The 24451-nt window shown below is 45.5% G+C and overlaps 10 protein-coding genes across 10 annotated transcripts; 7 read left to right on the forward strand and 3 right to left on the reverse strand.

Moving 5' to 3' along the window:
- Window positions 1–224: 224 nt before the first annotated feature.
- Window positions 225–1086, forward strand: FPOAC1_011434 (uncharacterized protein; the record flags this gene model as incomplete). Its single annotated transcript, XM_044855813.1, has 3 exons — window positions 225–274; window positions 332–710; window positions 766–1086. The coding sequence occupies 3 exons, from the start codon at window positions 225–227 to the stop codon at window positions 1084–1086; spliced, it is 750 nt and encodes a 249-aa protein (XP_044703126.1).
- Window positions 1087–1272: 186 nt separating this feature from the next.
- Window positions 1273–2651, reverse strand: FPOAC1_011435 (uncharacterized protein; the record flags this gene model as incomplete). Its single annotated transcript, XM_044855814.1, has 7 exons — window positions 1273–1291; window positions 1340–1472; window positions 1534–1705; window positions 1753–1939; window positions 1993–2237; window positions 2291–2377; window positions 2622–2651. 7 exons carry the CDS (start codon window positions 2649–2651, stop codon window positions 1273–1275), a joined length of 873 nt encoding a protein of 290 aa, XP_044703127.1.
- Window positions 2652–3473: 822 nt separating this feature from the next.
- Window positions 3474–4186, forward strand: FPOAC1_011436 (uncharacterized protein; the record flags this gene model as incomplete). Its single annotated transcript, XM_044855815.1, has 3 exons — window positions 3474–3546; window positions 3617–3799; window positions 3846–4186. The coding sequence occupies 3 exons, from the start codon at window positions 3474–3476 to the stop codon at window positions 4184–4186; spliced, it is 597 nt and encodes a 198-aa protein (XP_044703128.1).
- An 845-nt stretch (window positions 4187–5031) lies between these two features.
- FPOAC1_011437 (uncharacterized protein) lies at window positions 5032–5610 on the forward strand (the record flags this gene model as incomplete). The annotated part of the gene is made up of 1 exon (XM_044855816.1): window positions 5032–5610. The coding sequence occupies one exon, from the start codon at window positions 5032–5034 to the stop codon at window positions 5608–5610; it is 579 nt and encodes a 192-aa protein (XP_044703129.1).
- A 686-nt stretch (window positions 5611–6296) lies between these two features.
- On the reverse strand, window positions 6297–7514 carry FPOAC1_011438 (uncharacterized protein; the record flags this gene model as incomplete). The annotated part of the gene is made up of 1 exon (XM_044855817.1): window positions 6297–7514. The coding sequence occupies one exon, from the start codon at window positions 7512–7514 to the stop codon at window positions 6297–6299; it is 1218 nt and encodes a 405-aa protein (XP_044703130.1).
- Window positions 7515–8958: 1444 nt separating this feature from the next.
- On the forward strand, window positions 8959–12733 carry FPOAC1_011439 (uncharacterized protein; the record flags this gene model as incomplete). Its single annotated transcript, XM_044855818.1, has 2 exons — window positions 8959–9125; window positions 9172–12733. 2 exons carry the CDS (start codon window positions 8959–8961, stop codon window positions 12731–12733), a joined length of 3729 nt encoding a protein of 1242 aa, XP_044703131.1.
- Window positions 12734–16045: 3312 nt separating this feature from the next.
- Window positions 16046–17266, forward strand: FPOAC1_011440 (uncharacterized protein; the record flags this gene model as incomplete). The annotated part of the gene is made up of 2 exons (XM_044855819.1): window positions 16046–16066; window positions 16424–17266. The coding sequence occupies 2 exons, from the start codon at window positions 16046–16048 to the stop codon at window positions 17264–17266; spliced, it is 864 nt and encodes a 287-aa protein (XP_044703132.1).
- Window positions 17267–17986: 720 nt separating this feature from the next.
- Window positions 17987–20061, forward strand: FPOAC1_011441 (uncharacterized protein; the record flags this gene model as incomplete). Its single annotated transcript, XM_044855820.1, has 4 exons — window positions 17987–18420; window positions 18468–18945; window positions 18998–19521; window positions 19575–20061. The coding sequence occupies 4 exons, from the start codon at window positions 17987–17989 to the stop codon at window positions 20059–20061; spliced, it is 1923 nt and encodes a 640-aa protein (XP_044703133.1).
- Window positions 20062–20190: 129 nt separating this feature from the next.
- On the reverse strand, window positions 20191–20679 carry FPOAC1_011442 (uncharacterized protein; the record flags this gene model as incomplete). Its single annotated transcript, XM_044855821.1, has 2 exons — window positions 20191–20509; window positions 20567–20679. 2 exons carry the CDS (start codon window positions 20677–20679, stop codon window positions 20191–20193), a joined length of 432 nt encoding a protein of 143 aa, XP_044703134.1.
- A 2201-nt stretch (window positions 20680–22880) lies between these two features.
- FPOAC1_011443 (uncharacterized protein) lies at window positions 22881–24227 on the forward strand (the record flags this gene model as incomplete). The annotated part of the gene is made up of 1 exon (XM_044855822.1): window positions 22881–24227. One exon carries the CDS (start codon window positions 22881–22883, stop codon window positions 24225–24227), a length of 1347 nt encoding a protein of 448 aa, XP_044703135.1.
- Window positions 24228–24451: the final 224 nt, after the last annotated feature.

Consider the following 24451-nt stretch of genomic DNA (forward strand, 5'->3'; position numbering starts at 1 on the left):
CCAGACCCACTTTCCGGCGTTCCGATGCCAGCCCGGCAGTTCCGCACCCAGAGTTTGGGCCTCTCGAAGCAAATGCCGAACCGTGGAACGATATCCGATCATGAAGATTGGTCAGTCAAAAGATTGCAGTATGTGAGACTTATCGGTATTTATGTAAGGCTTCATTATCTCAATCATAATATGAGGATAGTCAAATTTGCAGATTAACTCGACCCACAACAACCATGGCATCTCACCCTCCTGCTGCGTGCTGCACTGTTGCTAGTCTTCATGAGTAAGTAAATATTTGCACTCTTGTACATCCGTAAGGGTGGTATACTGACTTGTAAAGAGGTGAGCCTACGGGCACAACAATCCAGATTGATAACAAGACCAATGGCTACGTAGCCAAGCCTTTTTCTGGTGAATCAAAAAAGGCCGTTCTCTATCTTCCAGATATCTTTGGAATATGGCAAAATAGTAAACTCATGGCAGATGCCTTTGCTGCTCAGGGTTACCTCTGTCTTGTACTTGACACCTACAATGGTGACCCTGTACCACCGCAGATGCCTGATGGTTTCGATATCATGAAATGGCTAAATGAGGGCTCCGACGGGAAGAATCCTCATACCTCAGAAGCAACAGACCAAATCGTTGTCGCCGGTATCAATTATCTCAAAGATCTTGGTGTTACAAAAATTGCTGCTGTGGGATACTGTATAGGTGCCAAGGTTTGTGTTATTCATTGCGATAAACAACTCTCCAGCAAGACTAACATCATTTCAGCATCTCATTCGCCACTTCAAAAGCGGCATCGACGTCGGATTCATTGCACATCCGTCCTTTGTTGAATCAGACGAGTTGGCATCTATCACTGGACCTCTTTCCATCGCTGCCGCTGAGCTGGATGATCTGTTCACGGTGGAGAAGCGTCACGAGAGCGAGAGCATCCTGTCAAAGTCAAAGCAAGACTTCCAGATTAATCTCTTCTCCGGTGTGCATCACGGATTTGCAGTAAAGGGAGATATGAGTGACGAGAGACAATTGTTTGCGAAGGACCAAGCTTTTGGTCAAGCGGTGGCTTGGTTCAAGAGATTTATACAATAGTTGATCAGATAGTTCGTACATGTATGCAGAGTATAAAATGGCGTATCTCCAAAGGTCAAAATGGCCACCAGTAGATCCATGTCTTCTATTTGTAACATGTTCATATTGGGTCATGTTACAAGTTGTTCTTTTCTTCTAGACAAGTGCTGATCTAAGTAGGAGGTGTTCAAGCATCCAATTTAATGGCTAGGTTCTTTTTTCCCATCTAGAAGAAATGTTAGTAACGTCAACTTCTGCGTATCGAGTCACTCACAAATCAAGGAATAGCTTCCAAAGGATAGAGAAAATAATTCCCTGCAGGCCGTTGGCCAAAATCCGAGTCTTGAGTCCACGCCCTAGAAGACCAAAGATGCCATCTTGAACGACAACGGCACGCGCAGCCTCGGCTAAAATATTCTCAGTAACTTGCATAATTATTCACAGGGCAAATTGTATCGGAAAGCTTACAGTATGATATCTTGGTGTCGTTGACTTGGCGGTAGGTCTTGACTACCCTTAGTGAGTTGGAGATGGAGTCAGACACAATCGAAGCACAAAATCCAATAAATGCGAGTCTGAGTAACCACCACACAAGAGGATGTCTGGGTGGTTCGGTTATAGTCTCAGATAAGAAGTTGTACTACCAAAAATTAGCATTGAGTCGGTCGCTGCATCGACGAAACATACTGTGGCAAACCATGGGTAATGCCCGACAAAGGTGGCAGCGGCGGTAGCAAAGGCTCCCCACCAGAGACTGCCAACTCCATTCGACTTGATGCGCCGTCGTAGAAGGGCTGTACCTCTTGCTCCTTGGGCTTGAAGGGTTGTCTTTAGTGTGTCGATGGGGGTGAGAATCATGCGAAAAGCTGCGGCACTTATGAGGCATCAGCACCCGGTCTACTCGGAGAAGTACAAGGAGGGACCTACCAGAGAGATGCGAAAATGGTCTTGATAGGCGAGGGAAGATCCTTGAGATACGGGTTTGACTGTAGTAGAGCGAGGATTCCCGCGTTGGCCGCCGTATCCCCGAAACGTGAGATGGGACCTTGAAAAAGAGCAGGTGCAATGCCTTGGTAGTATCGGCGAATACCTCCTTCAGTGTAAAGAGTTTTTGTGGCAATAGTGAAAGATGTCCCGTGTCGGTACTGATAGTTCATAATTGTTCGCAGAGGCTTTTCAACAGTTAGCGACACATTCATTCTGTGATAGTAATTGATGATCCCACCATCAGTAGTAAAACCTGCAACACCATGGCGGCAGCACCACTGAGACCCCCGCCAAGTGCTCGCTTGAGGGCTTTCTTGAGGTCAAACTGTACTTGTTAGTGACTATCTTTGTGGGTGTACGAGTGGAAGTACCTCGGTCTCATCAGAATCAATCCATCCTTTAATAAAAACAGACAAGACTACTATCGCCAGAATAGCCCAAAAGATCCTCCAAGCATACCAGCTCTTGGGTCTTTTCTCTGGTGTTGGCTCTATCTCGGGCGCGATATCGGCATGTTCCGTTTCGACATGTTGGTCTATAAGCAACGGCGTTTGCTCATCGCTTCTTACATGAGCTTCTGGGTCATTTTGAGAAGACATTTCGTTATTATCAATACAAAAAGATGTTTTTTCATGATGACAGGAAGAAGAACAGAGCACGCGGATGGGGTTATAAATGACGCGATACCCCCAAAGCATCATTGATTACTTAGCGATTTGCCTACTACCTAAAATCACGGTATTTAGTGGAGAAAGATAAGGACATTATTAATCTACCTACTATCTAGGACTACCTACATTATCTTGACGAGTTTAATCACTATTAGAGATGACAGCTACAAATATTCCATGTTGTTCTTAGGGTCTATTGGCTGCCTACCTAGGTACTAAGGTAGGTAGTTAATGTCACTGGTGTTTCACAGGGTGCGGTCATTAACAGTGAATGAATGTTTGTTCTCTACAAACCCTGCTGACCCTAATTGCCCTGGACAATTCAACAACGCTGCCAAACGATACAAAAGTTATTATAATAATGAGACTGCCTAAGGTATTTGAGCAATCAGACAAAGACGTGATAGATACACGATGCATCGCTTTGGGGTATGTATGCCTTGTTGACATGTATATACATACCCCTGCACTACCTAGACTAGGTAGGTCATATCGTAAACAATACAAAACGTTTAGGCAGTCTTGCCGCTGTAAAATCTGTCAACAGTGCTTAGACACAGCAAACACTTAAATTGCACCAATACCTATCTGCCTAGCAGGTGTCTGAACCAACAAAATCGGACAGGTAACATACCTAAACAAGCATCGTGTTTATGATTACGCAGAATCATTTACCCACTTCTTTAAACCATTTCTTCTTCACATCTCATAGTCAGCATCAACTCGGCGAAATATCAGCGAATAGCGAATATGGCCCCAGATGCGCGAAGCCACAGCACTAGGTCTCTGCGCTCTGGAAAAAAGAACACGAGGACTAAGTATCGTGAGTAATCTAATCCTACTCTCACCTGTCACCGACGACATGAAGCTGCCACGTACTGATATATCCACAGTCAACGATCTGCCACCCGAAACTGTACAAGCCATAGCTCGACTCGCAAGCGATGCTAAAGACAATGAAGCCCTTGCTCCTCGGCGTCAAAAGACCCCCAAGGGTTCGCCAAAGCGTGGTTCGCCTGTGATTAAGAACAAGGCCACAAAATGCGATAAAAGACTTCAACCACTCAAGACAACTGGTATGATGCTCTCTTCAATTCAACCACCCGCTAACTCAATCAAAAGGTCCCAAATCGACACCATCTGAATCCCCTCTCACTAGAGTCGGCACAATCAAGGCCAAGATTGCTACCGAGCATGCGTACACCAAGATACTCACCGAAGAGCGACGGAGTCTGTGGGATGAAATGGAGTCACATGAGGCTCTCATTCGGGAACACCAAATCAAAATTGCTGATGGTGAGGAGGAGGATGACTTGATCAATAAGAGACTTCAAGTCTGTGAGATGCTAGAGAACAAACTTGGCGATATATGCAAGCGCCTATGGACTCTCGGGGGACAGTTGGATGAGAGCGCGGCCAAAGCTACAGAATACTTGACTGAGCTGGTACAAGATGAGAAGTAAAGCTGTGGCACAAATCACGTCTAGTTTCGACGCGACGAGGACGGACGGGAGTGTAGGGCAGGGCGTTTCGACAATTTGATGACAGCCAGCATTTGTTTTCTTTTTGTATTTAATTCGATATGCCCCTAACGAATCTACGCATGCACGAACATGGCCCAAGGGCTGTGTCATCTCATTCTACTAAAGGCTAGATGCACAAAGTAATGAAGATCAATATTCATTAGTTGCTGAGTTTGTTTATTCAAGAAACAACTCACTGGGATGATCAAAGGAGTGAACATCTACCACCAATAGGTGAATCATCATTAATAATTGTGACTCTATGCGATTTACATGAAGCAAAGTCTTCTACAAAGATACAGTAAGCATGTTAAATACTGACAGATACAACACTAGGAAGGCTGGATGGCTGTTACCTCATTTCTTTCGTGATCAACAACCATCCATTGTCGCACATGCATGTAATGTGTCCTTTGGACGCCAATTCTTTGTGAATTGTTCACTGGCCATAATCGTGCGGGATTTTGGACTTCGTCTAAGTCGCAGCCTTTCATGTTAGTAACTTGCAGTTGATCTGTCTATAAAGGTATTGTCCTTGTTCATAAAAAGATCTGGCAAAGGCTTTGAACAAAGGCCCTTGCGGATGTGCACAACCAATTCATTCGGCCACAACCATCGAATCACCATTTCACATAAAACTATATAAAGTCCACCTCATGAACCATCATATGCCTAGAGATTTCATCTACACTTTCAAAACACGGAACAAACCAAAAGGTAAGACACAGCACACAAGCAGTAAGAAACGAAACAGAAACCATACCTGTTGCCACACCACAATCAACATGGATTCTTCGGACTACAGCGAAGCTGCAAAGGCAAAATTCAGAACAGACATGAATGTTGAAGTTGCTGCCTTTCTGCAACGTCTACAGAGTGTGGGCGCCGATGACGAGATTGACGATTTTGAGGTAGAAAACATCAGAGAAGAAGCATGCATACTGCACAGTCCCACGGCTCCAGGCAGATCATCCTCTGGCAATAGATTCGGTACTACCAAAGACGAAATTGTCCAGCAAAATGACGACAACAACGATGAGGCACATGGACTCATCCTAAGTCACCTCAAAATGAAGGAGCTGGCCAAGATGAAGCTCGACAAGAAGGCTGAGATGGGTACGCTCCGAGAAAGTATGGTGAGGCTTAGCACAGAGAGGATCGGTCTTCTTTGGGATGCCGAACTCCAGCGCCGTAGTCATATCCCCGGGGATATCTCGACAGATTTCGAGATGAACAGGATTTTGGTCGAGTATAGGGCTCATGGAATGGAATTCCATGAGTTAGACGATAAGTACCAATACCTCGAAAAGGAGCTCCGGCGGATTCGAAAGGAGAAGCGCTCGAGAGAAAAGTCACGACAGTGATTTTGGTCTCTCTTGAACGTTCCTTGTCAGAGAGAGGATAGGGTGAAGTTGAAGTGGAGGTGGAGGGCGTTTTGCAGTTAGTCCAGTAGCGATTACACATCTCATTTAGTCATCACGGTTTGTATCAAATAACCCGCAAGGTTTCCTGCCTCTCCATTATCTGGAATATTCCCATCTGTGCGCAAGTCTCATCAAGTTTGCGCACCGATACGTGATATGTCTATCATATTGAACTAACATACCGTAGGTACGCAGAGATCCATTTCACTCTGGGTAACAATCTTACGAAATCTGTGCTTTAGTCTGCCTGCCGATGGCTTGCCTGCCGCATGGTAGGGCTTGGCGTGGAACAATTAGGTCATACATTCATATCTGACCCTATAAAAGGGTGGTTATTGTAGCAAAGTCCATCGCATCATGGTTCTTCCTGTGATAATAATGTATACCAACGTATTTTAATTATCATTGCACTAAGCACAGATATGGTTTCTCCGGTTTTCAAGAAACCTTGGTGTGACAAAATTAGAAAATGCTCCCAAATCTCGTGGCCATCTGAGACATTGGTACACTAAGCTTTGCACACACTTTCAGGTGCTACAGCACTACTCCCTGTACTTGTCTCAGATTCTTGGTGGTTTCTCACAACAATGCAAATTCCAAACGGAATGAGTGATATTGAACGCATTTCATAGAAGTGTTCCCAATACCATGGCAGCAATACTCGCCAAAGTGCATCCAAAGACATTTGCCTTGCTGAACGTTGCGTTGCTCACCAATATGGGCTCTTCGGAAGATCCGCCTCGTATGTCCTTGTCCTCGTCCTCATCTTCTTCGGGGGTGTTGGTATTTGCAAAAAGGTTAGAACCATTGCTCGACGAGGTGGGTGTGTCCCGTGAAGTCGCAGAGGCACGATCGAGAGACAGATCGACAGTCTGTGAGTCTGAACCGTTGTTGTCTGGACTGTCGCTGGAGTTACTCGAGTCATCTGAGTCACCCGAGGAAGTGTAGTCTGACTGAGTATCTCCCTTTAGCGGCAGGGAAGATGAAGACGAAGAGTGGACATCAGGGTTGTTTCCGGCTGAATCAGAACTATCAACTTCGGCAGGCTTTTCTGGTTTCTCGTCTTTCTCGCCAGTGCCAGAGTCAGTGTCCTCGCCATCTCTATCGGTACCTGGCTGATCAGAAGAATCCTTTACGTCCGCTGATCCTTCACCTTCAACTTCTGCCTGCCCTTCATCACCGGTTTCAGAGTCACTTTGGTTCTCCAGCTCGACTGAGATGGCTGCCTGTGCTTCCACAATAGCGGGTGATGGCAAGTTTGAAGAGTTTGAAGAAATCGTCCCACCATTGCTTCCTGACTTGTCTTCAGGGCTCACACCAGGAGATACTTTTGTGAAAGGCAAATGGTTCTCTGTGCATTTTCCAATGCATTTCCTGTTGCTGCCCAAGATCTTGTGACCACCGTGATCAATCTTATCATGATTAAGTTGGGTATGAGCAGATGCTAGGGGATCGATAGTTGGAAGAACAAGGTATCCAGACGTAGAATATGCCCCAAACGACTCAGTTGGGAACGTCAACGTCGCAATCTGGGCATGAGAGTTGTTGCAAGCGTTGCATTGGATTACAGCGTAGGTAAATCCTGGTGGAGGAGCTGTCTCCAGAGGAGGAGGTTGGCAGTTGATACTAGGGCAAGTCTGCGTAATAGTGTATGCCTTTGTCGTGAGACCCCCGGCAAAAAAGTCAGAGTAATAACGAATGTACTCATTTTCATACCCATCAGGGCTTTTGTTGACGGTAATGAGAGGGAGGATATCCACAACAACGCAAGTATCAGAGATGACTCTTGCAGATACAGACGGCAGAGATAGGTAGACACCATACGCAATCACTGATACCTTCATATTTGATAATCTCAAAGGAAAATGAAACAAGAAGAAAAGGAGATTCTGTAGTAAATGAGTGTCTTGAAGTATTTGGTTGCAAGTGTTGGGGGAATGACTGGGAATGTATACTCAGAACGAATGATAGTCGTACGTGTATATATATATATAATTCCAGTCCTAATTCTCGACTTTCTTGCATTAGGCTATCTTCTTATTCTCCGTATCGAGATCGCCACAGGGACACTACAAGTCATTGAACTGACAAGGCATCCGCAACTCATTACCGGCTATTAGCTGATACCAGGATGATTACCTGATGTACATTGCAAACCGCAAGCGAATTCGGCTTGTTCATCCCAATGCCAAGAGTCCATGACATTTCGAGCGCCCAACTTTACAAGGCCTTTGCCGATTGCATCTTGTTCTTGCAGTTTCTTCTTATGGAATTTTCATGATGCTTGTTGTTAGGTACAAGCTAGGGCCCGGAAATAGTTGTTGAATTTCCAACTCATTTTGTGACTACTACGCCAAGCCTCAAAAGGCTGAAGCCCTACTTGTCATCGTCATGGATCTCGATGGAACAGTGCGGACCTAGACTAGTTTATAATTATGAGTGGGCAGTATCTCAGTGCGTTGGTTGTCACTACCACTTCATGTTTCACAAATTGTCAATGCGAGTCATCGACGCTAATCTTCACAAGGTATTATTGGTATCGTATACCCTATATACTTGATCAATTTAATTGACTGTTTTCTATGCATGGGATGTCCAGAGATATTTTATGTAGCTACCTGTGTTTTCACTGAAATCTTGACACAATGCTCATGGTTCAACTAATTCGTCTCGTGAACACATAAGTTCACTAGAAAACTCACGCTAAATGCAAAATCGAGAAATAGTGTTCAAACTCGGTATACAGGCCATGATACAATAGCTTTCTTTGAACAAGGCAAGTCAGGACGGCCCATAAGTTAAGCCGGACGACCAAAAAGGATTGCTATCTCCATGTGGACCTGGCATGCAATCCCCGTGAACATAACACATTGACTCGGTATCCATCAATTTATCCACAGATCTAAGACAGAGACAATAAATGTGTCTCTTTACCTTCTTTCTCCGGCAGAAATCGTCAAGTCGTCCATGCATCACGATGAGCAACATTGTTGAGTAGCAACGCCAAGGTATTCTATTCTGAAAGTAGGAGCATTAATTTTGTTTGTTATTGACAGTGAGTTTGCGTTAGGAAAGGGCTGGTGAGCCTTCTGTAAACTCTCGGAAATATAAGATGGCATCGTTCATCCTTACTGTCAAAATGAGTATCAACAAGAGGTTCTTGGCCAACAATTACCGGCAGGACATAACCATATTCTGTGTTTTGAATTGTTTTATCTTCTGTCCTTTCTTTTTTTTTACTTTTTTTAAGCTTCTTCAGCTTTCCTTCCTGTTTCTGAACAGCAGGCCATGTGGTCTCGTGTCATTCCACGTCATGTGGTTCTATTTGCTTTACTTGCTGGTGATACATCAGCTCGGAAGCAAGATGTTGACTGTCCCGATGGGAAAACGCTTCTCCAAATCCAACCAATTAGGCTTGTTGAAGGGTCAAAGACTTCTTATACAACAGAGACCAGGTGAGAACATCTGCTTCAACGCTTGTAAAGCTGCTAATATCATTAGGACATTTTTGATACCAGCAGATGCGTCTTTTGTAACCACCACCTTATTTGGCGATGGGCCCGAGACTATTTACACTATTCCTCCCCAAGGCACACCGCCGGTGGGAACGATAATTGTAAAATCACCAAAAACTACTGTTACCTCGATTATCCCCTCCTTGGCAGCCAGGCGCACTCGCACCCTGACTCCTAGTCGATCAGGGGACCCTACTACTGTCGTCGTTGAACAGCCGGATATCCCTTATAAAACCATCACTCGCACAGGAAACTCCGACACTCGTACGACAAGAACCGTCCAACCAGACAACGGGGATGAGACCGGTACTATTGTCGTTGAAATTCCAAGGGAGACAGCTCCTTACGTTACTGTCACTCGAACGGGCACTCTTACTGTTCCTGTAACATCCACACTACCCCCAACTGATCCCAATGGCATCAGTACTGTTTTTGTTATCATCCCACCAGAGACTGTTACCTACACGGATACTAGACAAGCGGACACAAGCGATACCTTGTCCTCCTCTAGGCCATACACAACGTTCACAAGAACTGGAACGGGAGCTTTGCCGAGGACATACACCCAGACACCGGATGGTCCTGGCGAGACGGGTACTGTCGTCGTCGAGCTTGCTTTTGTAAGGTTCAATACGATCACAGACAGTTGGACGGGTTCAACCACGCGGACTTTCACTGTACTTCCCCCCGATCCCAGTCAGACTGGTACCGTGATGATTCAGGTCCCAGCCGAGGCTACTCCTTATGTCACAACAACTAGGGCTGGCACTGGAAGCCTTACTCAAACTAGTACTCTGATACCTACCAGGCCAGGACAGACCGGTACAGTGATTATCGAGGTGCCTCCTGACAGCACTCCTTACACGACAACGACGAGAACAGGCACTGATAGTACCACCCGAACGACTACAGAACGTCCTTCACGCCCCGGACAAACGGGTTTAGTAATCATCGAACTTCCCACTGATAATGCTAGGTATGCAACAGCTACAAGATACGGCACCGCTTCCATCACCAAATATATCACTCAATTACCCTCAAGTCCTGAAGAGACTGGCTTGGTCATTATCGAGGTACCTCTAGACAATGCCCAATATGCCACAACTACAAGGACAGGTACGGGTACTACGACTAGATATATCACCGAGCCACCCGCAGCCCCAGGAGAAACTGGTAGAGTGGTTATAGAGATGCCAGCAGTAAATCTACGCTTTGCTTCAACTTCGATGTTTGGTACTGCAACCACTACCAGATACATAACTCAGCTACCTTCAGACCCCAATGAGACTGGCCTCGTAATCATCGAGGTACCCATGGACAATATCCGCTATATAACAACTACAACCACAGGTTCTGCTAGTACTACCAGGTACATCACTCAGACACCGAGTAAACCTGGTCAGACTGGAATTGTGATTGTTCAACTCCCCGCTCAGGAAATTCCTTTTGTCACAACCACATCCTTCGGATCTGCTTCAACAGCTTATACAACAACTCAAAGCCCTACGGGCACCGAACAAACCGGTACAGTAATTGTTGTTCGCCCGCAAAGGTATACCACAACAACCAGCTACGGAAGTATCTCGGGCCCATCAACAACAACTAAACAACCTGAGGCTCCTGGCCAAACCGGAACTATTATTGTAGTTCTGCCTCAACTCTTCATCACGACCACTCGTTACGGAAGTGGATCTCTCCTTTCAACAACGACGCGACAGCCACAAAGACCTGGGCAACCCGGAACTGTGATCGTCTCTGTCCCCCAACGATTTACAACGACGACTAGATACGGAAGTGTGTCAAGAGCCTCGACAATAACACGCCAACCTGATGTTTTGGGGGAGACTGGGACCGTGATTATCATTGCTCCGCAGCGGTTTACAACAACAACCCGCTACGGAAGTGTCTCACGCTCCACAACTGTAACCCAAGAACCTGATATTCTAGGGCAGACTGGTACTGTTATCGTTGTTCGCCCTCAACGATTTTCAACAACCACTCGGTACGGTAGCGTCTCAGGCCCCACAACAGTAACTCAACAACCCGATATCCCAGAGCAAACTGGAACTGTCATTGTTGTCCTTCCCCAGCGCTTTACAACAACTACAAGTTACGGGACTACATCCTCTACAACAACCCAGCAACCTGATATCCCAGGACAAACCGGAACTGTCATTGTCGTTGTCCCTCAGCGATACACAACAAGTACTCGATATGGGAGCGCCACAGTCCCTTCAACCACGACCCAAGATCCTGGAAGACCTGGACAGACCGGAACTATCATCATTGATCTTCCACAGCCTTTCACTACAACAACTCGCTATGGAAGTGTCACTAGCCGTACTACTACTACGCGAGCCCCGGGAACAGCTGGACAGACAGGCACTGTTATCGTTTATCTTCCCCAGTCGGTCGTGACCCTCACTCGAACTTATACAGGAACATCGACTTTGACCGGGCCAACTGCTGTTACCACTATCTCACCTTCGGGTCCCACCCCTGGCACAGTCATCATTGAGATACCGGGACCTGGTCTAGTGACAAACACCCGGCAATACACTGGAACATCCTTTTTGACTGGACCAATAACTTTCACTACAGTGCCACCTTCAGGTACAAGACCCGGTACAGTCATTGTAGAGACGCCAGGACCAGGGCCTGGTTTAGTCACTAGCACTCGCCAATACACCGGCACGTCTACCTTCACTGGCGCAATAACAATCACTATCACCCCTTCGGGATCTGTCCCTGGTACAATTATTATTGAAACTCCACCTCCGAGCACGGTCACGACGACGCGGCAATACACTGGTACTTCAACCTTGACTAGGCCGCTAACATTTACCGTTCCGCCTTCTGGAACTGTTCCCGGCACAGTGATTATTGAGACGCCGCCCCCCAGCACAGTCACAACAACACAACTGTACACTGGTTCGTCCACATTGACAGGCCCGATAACATTCACTATCCCGGCTTCTGGTACTACGCCAGGGACCGTTATCGTCGAAACTCCGCCTCGGGCCCCAGTCACTAGCACCCGTCAATACACTGGCACGTCAACCCTAACTGGGCCCATAACTGTAACAACCATCCCTCCTTCAGGGACAGTACCTGGAACAGTTATCATCGAAACTCCACCTCCTGAACCAGTTACCAGCACTAGGCAGTATACTGGCACATTAACCTTGACTGGCCCGATTACTGTAACAACTGTACCTCCATCAGGGACTATACCTGGCACAATCATCATTGAGACTCCACCTCCTGAGCCGGTTACTAGCACTCGGCAGTATACTGGTACGTCAGCTTTGACTGGTCCTATTACTGTTACAACTGTTCCGCCGTCGGGAACTGTGCCAGGTACAGTCATTATCGAAACTCCACCTCCTGGGACAGTCACTATCACGCGACAATATACTGGAACTTCAGTCTTAACTGGTGCAGCCACTGTGACAACAATCTCTCCGTCAGGAACTGAACCAGGGATGGTCATTATCGAGACCCCCCCTCCTGAACCTGTCACCAGTACGCGGCTTTTTGTTAGGTGATTTTTAAGGCGTAAGTCCTAAAGTATATATTTAAAATTAACTTATAAAAAAATATAGTTTTTAAACCTAAATATTAATATAAATTTAATCTAAAAGTATATATTATAATTTATAAAATTAAAATTATAATAATTATTATAAAAGCCTTTATTTTTTTTAAAAATTAATTATTAAATATTTTTTTATTAATATTAATATTAATAAAATTATTATATAAAATAATAAATTTTAAAATCTTTATTAATTTTAATTGTATATTAAATTAAAGAATTATTTATAAAAGTTTAGTCTTTATAATTAATTTTACTTTTAAAGAAAAAAATTAATTAAAAAGATTTAATATTTTTTATAATTTTTAATATATTATTTTTATTAATATTTAAAATTAAAATATTATTAATATATATAATTATTAAATTATTATTTTTATTTTTTTTAATTATAAAGTCTTTAATTATATAATTAATTATTAAATTAATAAATTAAAATTTAAATCTTTATTATATAAAAAGAAAAAGATTTTAAAGGCTTTTTATAAAATTTAAAAGAAATATAATTTTAATACTCGTTGGCTAGCCGGGAGGGGGTGCCAACTAAGCAAGCTTAGTTGGCCACAAAAGTATGAGACAAGGCGAAAAGTGTGAGACATCCCGGAAGATGCCCACTTGGCGTGATTTGCACCAAAATACCATTTTTTTCAATCAAATGACACTCAAATCTTGTCAAAATAGGCTCAAACTGATGAAAAGGCGTAGTTTGAAGCTTCTATTGATTTATTGGCTATTTCAGAGTGGGAGAAATGACTGCGACGGCTCTGGTGATGCTCTGGCAAGGGAAACAGCTTCCCTGCCAAAATGTGCCGTATATCTGTTTTCTTAGCCAATAAGGCTATCTTCTTGTGCCGTTCTTATTCCCCTGATGATATCACGAAGTGACTCATGAAGCTGCGTGTGGTGTTGATAGGGACAAGGAGTTGAGGGAAGTGTAGGTAGTGATGACTCAGAGTCAGGTGCACAGGGCGGCGATGAGGGCATCTCGACTTCGCTGCCGCCGGCGACTTCAATTACAGGAAGAATCTCGTCTTCTTCATCCATTTCCTCGTGCTCGTGTGCTTGTGTGAGGTTGAAAGTGACCGTATCATCACTGTGAGGGGAGGCCGGTGAGATCAACGGCGCTGAGGGGCTTCGCGGCATACTGTGCCTTGCGGATAGCTTCACGCACATCATCAGGGAGTTGTGTATCTATCATATAGCCGTCAGTCTCTTCTTTCAGTGCTTGAGTCATTTGTGAACGCTGTGTATCCATAGATAAATAGTCATATTGCTTCCCTGTGTGCTCCAACCACTGCTTGAACTGCAGCCTCTTTGGTATGCCGTTGACGATAACTTCTTTATTCTCTCGCCACTCATCCTTGAGGCGGTTCATCTCCTTGATGATGACAGATCGTGTGAATCGTATACCCTGCTTATGTTGCTTCTTCTTATCGTCGGCGATAGCCTCCTCTTGTTGATCTCGCAGATCTTGCAGCGATACTGTAGGAATAAGGTCAGAGACAGTCTTTGCGCGGCGGCCTCGCTTTCTCTCGTGATACCGCTTTTCGATGCGAGTTCTTCGATCATCCACGTACTTTTGATAACATCCTCAAGCACCACAGCTTCATGAACGATGTTGCGAATGTGCCGGAGCCCTGCGAGCGTAGGAGAACTGAGGATATCGTGATATCGCTCGCCGATGGTCTCGGCGGTGCTGGAAGCGGCGTGAAATCGCATATCTGAGGGAAGAAGTGAGAAATGAGCAGGCGTGAAGGTCTTCTTCTTCTTGAGCTGCTTCCTGAGAAGATATTCTATGGCAGGTCGGTCTGTGGGAGGGTAGATGCCCGTTTTTGGAAGCCCGAGATGATGTGAGCGGCAGTGAAGCCTTCATTAAAGATCTCCTGATTTTGGTGAGAAAAGGGGCCTTTTTCGGTGAAGGCTGATTAAGAAGGCACATACCTGAAAAGCTCCTGCAAAGGCACGCCGGCCAAAGGTAAGATTTCCCTTCCGCAACGCCTCACGAAGCTTCTTCTGATGCGCTTCCTTCAGAGAATTGAAATACGCCTACATCCATTGGCTGGAGTATATGCGTTGAATGAGGCGGAAGAAATGCTACGAGAATATTGAACTTTATCATATATTCTCGTAATTCGAATGAGCCGTGGCCTGTGAAGCCGTCGATAACGAGCAGCCGCCATACAGCCTCATCATCAGGCCTCGCCGCGGGAGGCATATCGTGAGTAACCAAGCGGTTATTTGTATCCTGAAGGTGCTCATTACACCCAAACCACTCTTCAAAATCAAGCTGACGTTTCTGTACAGTAGCAGATTTCTCCCACGAGCATCGGTTGAAGTGCTTCGCCCACTCGAGCGTTATCGCCGCACTTGAGAATGCCGAGTCTGACTGAGCGAAGCGCATATCAGGATCGCCTTCAATGAACGCCCACTCAAGCGTTGGCAACGACTTGAAGATCAGCCAGGGGGCGTTGTTGCGCCGGCTGCGTTGCCTGAGCCGATGACTGTGCAAGTCTCGCGATCTTGCGGAGAAAATACCTCTGTTGCTGACTTCTTCTTGGTGCGTACAACGAGGCATTCCATCTTATCTCGTAGCATTCCGACTCTAACTCCTGCTTCATCTGCATTCCAGGTCTCTGATGCACCGATATTGTACTTCGTCATCACATCGCTGAGGCGTTGGAACCACTCCTTCGTATCATCAACGCCGCCTTCCTCATATTCGGCACGCGAAGCTTCTCTCGACTTCAATATCGATTTCGCAAGCTCAGGATGATCATCGCGGAAGCGAGAGTACCACATCTTGCTCACAGGTCTCGCATCAGGATCACGGCGGCGCCGCAGAGTAAGTGCTGCATCTTCTATTTCCCACTTGGAGGCAGGCAGGCCTGACTTTTCCATCCAGATGATATAACACACGATAGCTTCTTCTTCCTCATCCGTGAGTTGCCGCGGGCGCCCCATCTTAGGATCGACAACATCCTCATAATCTACGGTATTCGCAGCCTCAAGTCTCTTGACGATGCGGCCGATAGATGCACGAGCAGAGCCGGCATATCGAGCTTCAGCAGCACGAAGAGTCAGTGGCTTCTTTCGGCGGCCGGCAGCATCACGATTGAGACCGCGGCGAAGTCGCTGGCGTGAAAGAACAACGGCCTGAGCAGCTCTCAGATTTGATTGTGAGGGCATAATTTTGATGGACGTGATATATGACTTTTTTACTGATTGATGTCCTAGAAATCATTGGTTTTGGCGGGCAAAAGTCATGATTTTGCGACAGCAGCCTGTGCGGGGTTGTCTCACACTTTTCGCCTTGTCTCATACTTTTGTGGCCAACTAAGCTTGCTTAGTTGGCACCCCCTCCCGGCTAGCCAACGAGTATATTAAAAAGTATAATATTTTAAATAGAATTATTTTTTAATTTTTAAAATAATCTTTAAAATAATCTTTAATAAAAAGAATAAATTATTAATAATTTATAAAGTATTTAATAAAAGTAATATTATTCTATAAAAAGTTTATTAAATTAGAATTTATTATATTAAGAATTCTATAAAGTTAAAAAAGAAAGATTCTAAGGAGAAAAAGAAAAAGCTTATAATTAACACCGTAGCTTTTAATACGATAAAATTCAACACAATAGACCAGTACGCGGCAATACACAGGCACATCTACGCTGACTGGCCCTATCACTGTAACGACTATCTCGCCGTCGGGGACTGCGCCTGGAACTGTGATTGTTGAGACACCTCCACCCCTTCCAACGTTTGATTGTGACGAAGGTGGATATCTCATCCAAAACAGAGCTCTATACAGACTCAACCTTGAAACTGGGGAGAACGTACTAGTACGCAACCCCGTTGGCCCGGGAGGCAACATCAACGGCATTGGTTATAACATTCTGGATGATTTGATCTGGGGCATGTATGCGGATACGTCTAACTTCCGGGTAATTCGAATCGGGCCCGACGGATCTTCCACTTTCATTGATGCGACCCTTCCCAGGCCAGACTCTTCTGTCACTGGCGGTACGACTTGGAACGCAGGAGATGTTGATCCTGACGGCAATTTCTGGGTTGCATCCAACGGACGACAGTGGGCTAGGATCGATGCAAATCCGGCTTCCAGTACATTCGGAACAGTTCTGCAGCAAGGAACTTCGACAGCAGAAAATCCTGTGGTGGATTGGACTTATGTTCCCGGTGGCGGGCGCTATCTTTATGGTCTGGCATATACCAGTACCCGAACTAGGTTGGCTAGATGGAGTCTTGATACCTTTACTTGGGAGATCGTGCGAGATTATGGAAACATTGTGGGTTCTAATCTCTGGGGCGCCAACTATGCTGTGGGTAATGGCATATTTTATGCATCCGAGAACAGTTCCGGAGACATTTATCGATTCGACATCAATTCGGGAGCTCCAGTCAAGGTGACGGCTGGTCCATCCTCTAGTAACAATGATGGTGCACGTTGTTTCAATGCATAATTGACGAACATTTCCTATTCTTGGTTAAAGGCTACTATCTAGACTAGAAGCGGTGGTCAGTTCGGGGCAAGACCAGATTGGGTTTCGTTAAGGTTGGAATGATAATATTAACAGCTCAGTAGAATAACTACTATTTTCCTTTCTCATCAAATGTGATCAAAGATTCACTACAACTTGCAGTTGGCTCAAAGGGGTAACTAGTTCCGACGGAACGCTATACCCTGTTGGAAGTGAACCAAAGCGAAGCGTACCAACCGGATAAGATTTCTTGTGCTTGGCAAACAATTGCAACCAATGATTCAATCATTTCCTCCATGCCTGTCTTCTCTAAAGCGTCACAGTTGGCTTTAAATCAGAGTCGACATGAGAAAGTTCCACACGCTTCGGATCATCCTCCGTTGAGCCGATGAGATAATCCTTGTAATTTTAATGATCCTAGTATAGTTCTCCTCTCCCACCTATCAGATGTGTTACACCAATAGCCAGCGTAGCCTTTATAGGGAATCATGGAAGACGTTCCGGTGCATTAACCTACCTGGAGATGTTATCAATCATTGTATCTTGGTAATTATTCTGCTGAAGCACATGTTTGCAAAACCGACATAATCGTCTCATCCAGTCCTAAATCTCACATGCATATCTACTAGATCTTTGGTTTATTTGTTTGCATTTATCCTCTTTTCTTTCACTTCCACTTCTTGTGTTTAGTGTGACTACGATATGCAGATCGCTCCTCGTTTCTTCGTCGGGCTCTTTACTGTTCTAGCCTCACGTCCTGGGCTTACAAATGCAGCTTTATCTGGTCAGATTGGCGAGGCTGTCCAAGGCAGATACCTCGCCGAAGAGAAGTTTCAATTGACGGCTTCATCAGTCAAGGACCTCGATGAGCTTGATCCTCAACATGCGCCTCTTTTCTACCCTGAAAGCGAATCCAACAGACAGATTCTCAGTCCTCAAGCACCGAGTAAATGCAAAACATTTCCCGGAGACGCTCTTTGGCCTAGTGACTCCGTTTGGAAGTTACTTAATCTCATCACTGGAGGTGCTTTGATCAAGACTGTTCCCATTGGGGCATCATGCTACGACAGCTTTGGAGTCTATAACAAGGCTCGGTGCAATCATGTCACTAACCAATGGAGCAACTCTTCGCTTCAGTCAGTAAATTGAATCCCATCTTAAATTCACCACTAACTAAAACTAGTCTTGCTGATCCAACTTCTGTCATGTGGCCAATGTATCAAGGCCGAACATGCATGCCCGTTGATAAACCTGATGGAAATTGTACACTGGGTGGTTACCCTTCCTACGTTGTTGACGCTCACAACGTCGCACATATACAACTAGCTATCAACCTAGCTCGATCTCTCAACATCCGACTCGTCATCAAAAACACTGGCCATGACTTCAACGGTCGTTCTGCTGGCGCGGGCGCATTATCTCTTTGGATGCATCGTTTCAAGAGTATTGAGTACATTGAAAACTACAAGACAACATCTTACAGTGGGCCAGCAATGAAGGTTGCTGCTGGTGTCATTAGTTCCGAGCTTTATGAGGCAGCTGATAAGTACGGCGCTACTGTCGTTGGAGGTGAAGGTATGAGTGTGGGCTACGCTGGTGGATATTTGGCTGGGGGTGGTCATTCACCTCTGTCATCTATCTATGGTCTAGGGGCGGATCAGGTGAGACGATGAACAGCACAAGCCGCTTCCTTACATACTGACTGAACTTCAGGTTATGAGTATTCAAGTCGTGACTGCCGATGGCCGCTTTCTTACGGCCAATGAGTGGCAGAACACTGATCTTTTCTGGGCCCTTCGAGGTGGCGGTGGAAGCACATTTGGAGTTGTGACTTCATACACCGTCAAAGTCTTTCCCAAGCTCAAAGCGTCCATCATGAGTTTTGCATTCGGGACCAGCACGACTGTCTCTCAAGAAACATTCTGGAAAGCCATTCGAGCATTCTGGGAACGTTTTCCAACTTTCAATAAAGCTGGCAACTACGAATACTGGGGTATTATGCACGGTGAGGGTGATGCACTAAACTTTGCCATGTTCCCTTGGTTTGCTCCGAATCATACCCTTGCTGAGTTGCAGGCTCTAACAGCGCCTCTCTTTAAAGTCTGGAAGGGTCTTGGGATAGAGCCTCAAGTCACGGAGTCAGAGCATGATTCTTTCCTGGGTGCTTGGTCTGCTGGATTCGCACGCGAAGCTGTCGGAGGTACCAGTGGTAAGACAGCGGGCCGCCTCTTCCCCAGGTAATAACTCACCATATTGTATATTGTACGTTGGACTAATTACGCCCATATAGTGAAAACTTCGAAGATCCAGCCAAGTTTAACAAAACTTTTGCTGCGCTCAAGAGCCTGTCTGACAAAGGTGGGAACATCATCGGATTTGGTATCACTGGCGGTCCGGGTCCCCATCCGGACAACGCCGTAAACCCTGCTTGGCGAAATGCAGCCATGTGGGCAATTTCAGTCATTGACTTCCCTGAAGGTAGTTCATGGGATGTTGTTTCTGAGAGGAGCAAGACTCTGACAAATGACTGGATGAAACCTTGGAGAGATGCCACTCCCGGTGGTGGCGCGTATGCTTCTGAGGCCGATGTCACGGAGCCTGATTTTCAGCAGTCTTTTTATGGCTCTGCGAAATACCGGAGACTTCTCCATATCAAGGACCAGGTTGATTCCAAAGGGCTTTTCTATGCTCTCCAGGGCGTGGGAAGTGAGAGATGGTATGTCACGGATCAAGTTGATGGAATGCCTACTCAAAATGGACGACTATGCAGAGTATAAGCTATCGCATGCATTGGGTTATCGGAACGATTAATTTTATCATATGAATGGATGTATCAGAAGAGCAATATCTAAGCACAGTTGTCTAAACACGCCTGTATCAAAGCACAGAATTTAAGCAAAGCCAGTCTAGAGGCGCTGGGTGAGCTTGAAGCTCTTGGGTCCGTTGTAGGCCTGGACCTCAGCGTTGTTCTCCTTCTTCGTAACAATCTGATCCAGGGGAATCAAGTAGTCTCCGATGGTGTCGCTCTTGGGGCTGATAGGCTGAGAGATGATGAAACCCAGACCCTTGCTGATACGGGTGATGGAGAAGGTTCGAGAAGAATCCTTGCACTTGGCGTCCTTGATGTTGGGAAGAGAGTAGTCGGTGGACTGAGCTCGGGCGCTGCACTCGACGGCGTTCTTCCAGGTTTCCATGGAGTTGGGCTGGATGACCTTGAAGGAGTAGCTTGGTCATGTTAGTATTATGATGGATGACTAAAGGGAAGTTGGAGTGGAAACATACTTGCAGAAGGTGCTGTGAGGAACGCAGCTGGCGGTAAAGTCTCGAACCTCAAAGTTGGAGACAGCTGAGACAGAGGCAGCGGCGGTGAGAAGGGCGGCGACGGAGAACTTCATTTTTGCGGTGTTTGGTGAGTTGGAGGTTTGTGTGTGTGTTGGAGTTGTAGTTGAGTTGAGTTGTGTTGTGTTGTGGAATATCTGTTTGAAGTGGCATCGCATCTTCCTTTTGTACCTGACATGTCGTCCCATCAAAACACGAGGTAAATGCCGATCGCATGACGATCACCCTAATGCTCCTGTTTGTGGGGAAAGCAAACGAGCGTTACGATGCCGAGACCTCGTATTCTACATGCCGAACGGAAGCTCGGCTCTTAAGGTGGGCAAGGGAGGGACAACAAATCAATGCGTTTAGTTGCATTCCATCAAAGTCGGTCATGGGAAATATTACTTGAGTCTTCTGGTATTTGGAGGAAACCCTCATTGTTGGAGTTTTTCCGCGCGTTCAACGGTTCTGAACTAGAACATTGACTTCCAGGGTCCTGTGATATATCATATTGATGTTTAATCGTAACCTATCTAGATTGAATTTGGATAGAAAGGAGTGGGAATGGCGGTGGCTAAGTGGATCAATGTTCTATCTAGATTATTCCGTCATGTCACAACAATACTACGCCGTACGTGTCTTAGTGTCCCGACCACCCAAAGGAACTAATTTCACAAAGACAGGCACGCGCATGATAGAGCCAATGCTGTCAGAACTATAATCGTCCGAGTCCTGTGTGGTTGGGGTTATACGATATCCGTGCTTCTAGTCTCTTTTTCGAACACGTCCTTACCGCTTCACTAGCACTGCAATGCTAATCCATCCCTTCCCTACAATGGCATATTAATAGTAATTGCAACGTGACATTAAGTTGAGTGATCGCCAGTCAGGACAAATTTATGCGAGATTCCCAGCTGGTGGTGGATCTCATGTGATGAGGTATGAGTGTTGACGGTCTGAAATGTTTTGAAACATAATCGTGCCATTCCTGTTGGCTCGTTGTAATGATGAAAGGCTACACAAAAGATATCCAACTACCTGGACAAAAAAGATTTTTATAGCGACATGAAACTTAAACTAAGCGGCAGTAGGATAACTAATTTGGAATATCTCATAAGTGTTGAACATTAACTACCAACTCTGGGTGTTTGTTTGTATGAATCCTCACAATAATCTTTCAGCTTACCCTAAACAGACAGAGATTTATCTAGAGCAAGGCTACCTAGCCCTTCTCAAGCATGAGATGACATCACTGGACGAAGAGGTGCCTCAATCAGACTTAGTCTCTTGAGACCCTTGCAAAGACATCAAAAGCAATTTGTGGAGAATTTCACATAAAAAGAAAAGTCAAGGATTGAGTCAATCTCGGGACCAAGTTATTCCTTGAATGAAAAACTTGCCCAATGCCGACAAGTTGAGATAAGATAAGGTGAGATAAGATAAAACACGTCTATACTGCACCAATCTCTGCTTTCGAGGAGAATGTCTCTTAGTGGAGGGAGTTTTATGTGTGTAACAAACAAAATCAATCTACGTCGAACGAACACAAATTAGACAAGCGAGTTTAACCTTCCAGATAAATATCTAGCGGAATTAATGCCAAATGAGGTAAATCCTCCCGCACTTACTGACCTCTCTCTCTATCATATCCACCATAGAGGCATGGGACTTGAAGCGTAACTTGAGAAGACCAAGAGATATAGCTATAGGCGATGCACTAAGGCACACTGAAAACTGCATAGTAGAGTTACTTGGCATTTAGATGTATGTATAATTTCCTAAGAGAAAGAAAGGACAAAGAACACGAAAATTATCGCGAAAAGAACCTTGGTCACTTCTGACCCGCTATTTTCGTCATAGAATGACTGTGCCTCGTTAATATAAATCCTTTGATCCTTGAGGTTTCCACTTGTCTATGATTTTCCAAGAAATGGTAAGACGGCTAGAGCCGTTGCTCGAACTATTCCGGCCAGTCAGAGTCGATAATATACGAAAGTACCAAAAATGTCCAATTGGCATATGAAATGACGGGTAGCCCCTGTAGCCTTATGGCTTTTTGAGAGATTATTTGCTCCTGAAGGATGAACTTCAAGTCTGGATCTCGGAAACCGTTTTCCCTAGATAGAGAGACCAGTGAATGGTGTAAGTCTGACAAACACATGCTGTTCCTATAAAAGAGATGAGTCTTGCCTATAGAAACGCATGATACATATCGGCATTTGTTGAAGCCACAAGAAAGCACATATTCCTCTTTCTATCGTCATTGTCTTTCAAAATGGCTCTCACGTGGAGACAAACCTCTTCAACTGTGTTTGAGAACAGTAGGGGGACTTTTGAACAACTGTACTATTATACTCAAGGAGAATTCGGTAAACCCGCCCCATCCATCCTGTTCACCACGGTCAAGTTCAAGAACCATGAAGGCCTTACTCATGACCAAGTTGAGGCGTCTTTGAGAAGCGCATGGTCACAGACTAGAGCGAGGGAGCCTCAAATTGCGGCGCGCCACGGCGAAACAGGCAAGATCATTGAGGTTTTCGAAGGCAAAGCTCTTGACAATTGGCTTTCTGAGACCTTCGTTGTGTCACAAGACAAGACTCCTGATGATATCTTCCGCGAGAGCGTCTCGCGTCGGTATCCAACCTTGTTTTACTTTCCGGCCACGATGGAGTTGACACTTCAGATCAACCATGCCTGGGTCGACGGCCGAGGCGCTCTTTTCTTCTGGGACATCTTCTTCTCTACCCTGGCCAATCCAAGTGACGTCCCTGTCACTGCTGAGACTATCAAGAAGAACCTGCCACTCACAATGGATACCATTCTCGATGTTCCTCAAGAAATCTCACCTGGCGTATTGGGATATGCTGAAAAGTTTCTTGAACGTATCTCAACAGACAATGCCATCTTCACACCTGCTGATGATCCAAACGCATCACTCAAGGGTTTTTCCCGTCGCCAGTGCAAGCTCAGTCACGAGATCAGCAGCAAAATTATTTCAACTTGCAAGCAGCGAGGAATGACGGTTACAGCTGCAGTGCAGGTTGCTTTCGGCATGGCAGTCCAAGAATATCAGCAAGAAAAGCAGGGCAAAGCAGGTGACGTGTGGGCTAGTTTTGCCAATATTGATGCCCGTCGGTTCTTTGCCAAGGAATATTCTGATGAGCTTCGGAGAGTTGCATGTCACTGCACTGTCATCCCGCTATATGTATCCATCAAGCCCGATACCTTTGACGAGACAACGGTAGAGATCTCTGAGTACTACCGAAAGGCTCTCAATCACCCAAACGCTGAGGGTGCTCTTTGCATCCCAGCGGCGATGCCTTTCTACATGCAAAAGGTGGCCGAAGGAGCCGCCTTCTCCCGAACACCTCTTCTTACATCTTTGGGTATCATTGAGGATTTCATGGGCCGCAAGTTTGGGCAGTGGGAGGTTGAAGACTTTTGGCTTGCCAATACCATGATGCCTCCATCTATGCAACTTTTCCTTTGGACTTGGAGAGGTCAGGTTGTGTTTGGCGGGTCGTGGAACGAGGCTATGTATGGCGCAGACGTGACGGAGAGGTTATTAGAACGGACCGAGGAAATTCTTATGAAGGCTCTGGGGCTGCTTGGTAGTGTTTAGTTGCGTTGAGCGTCGCCCTTTTGCCAATGCTAAATTTAGTGTTATGTCTTGCCTGCATAATTCTGCATAATCACTTTCACAACGTTAAGCGTGAGGACATTAGCTCACTGATAATTGGTGGAACGAGCGACTGATGAGTAACCCACCAATGAGAGACTCGTTTAGAGGCTTATACAAATACATAAATACATACCCATAGGTATGCACAATTTCATTACCCATAG

This window comes from Fusarium poae, chromosome 4 (assembly GCF_019609905.1).
Source record: "Fusarium poae strain DAOMC 252244 chromosome 4, whole genome shotgun sequence".
NCBI lineage: Eukaryota > Fungi > Ascomycota > Sordariomycetes > Hypocreales > Nectriaceae > Fusarium > Fusarium poae.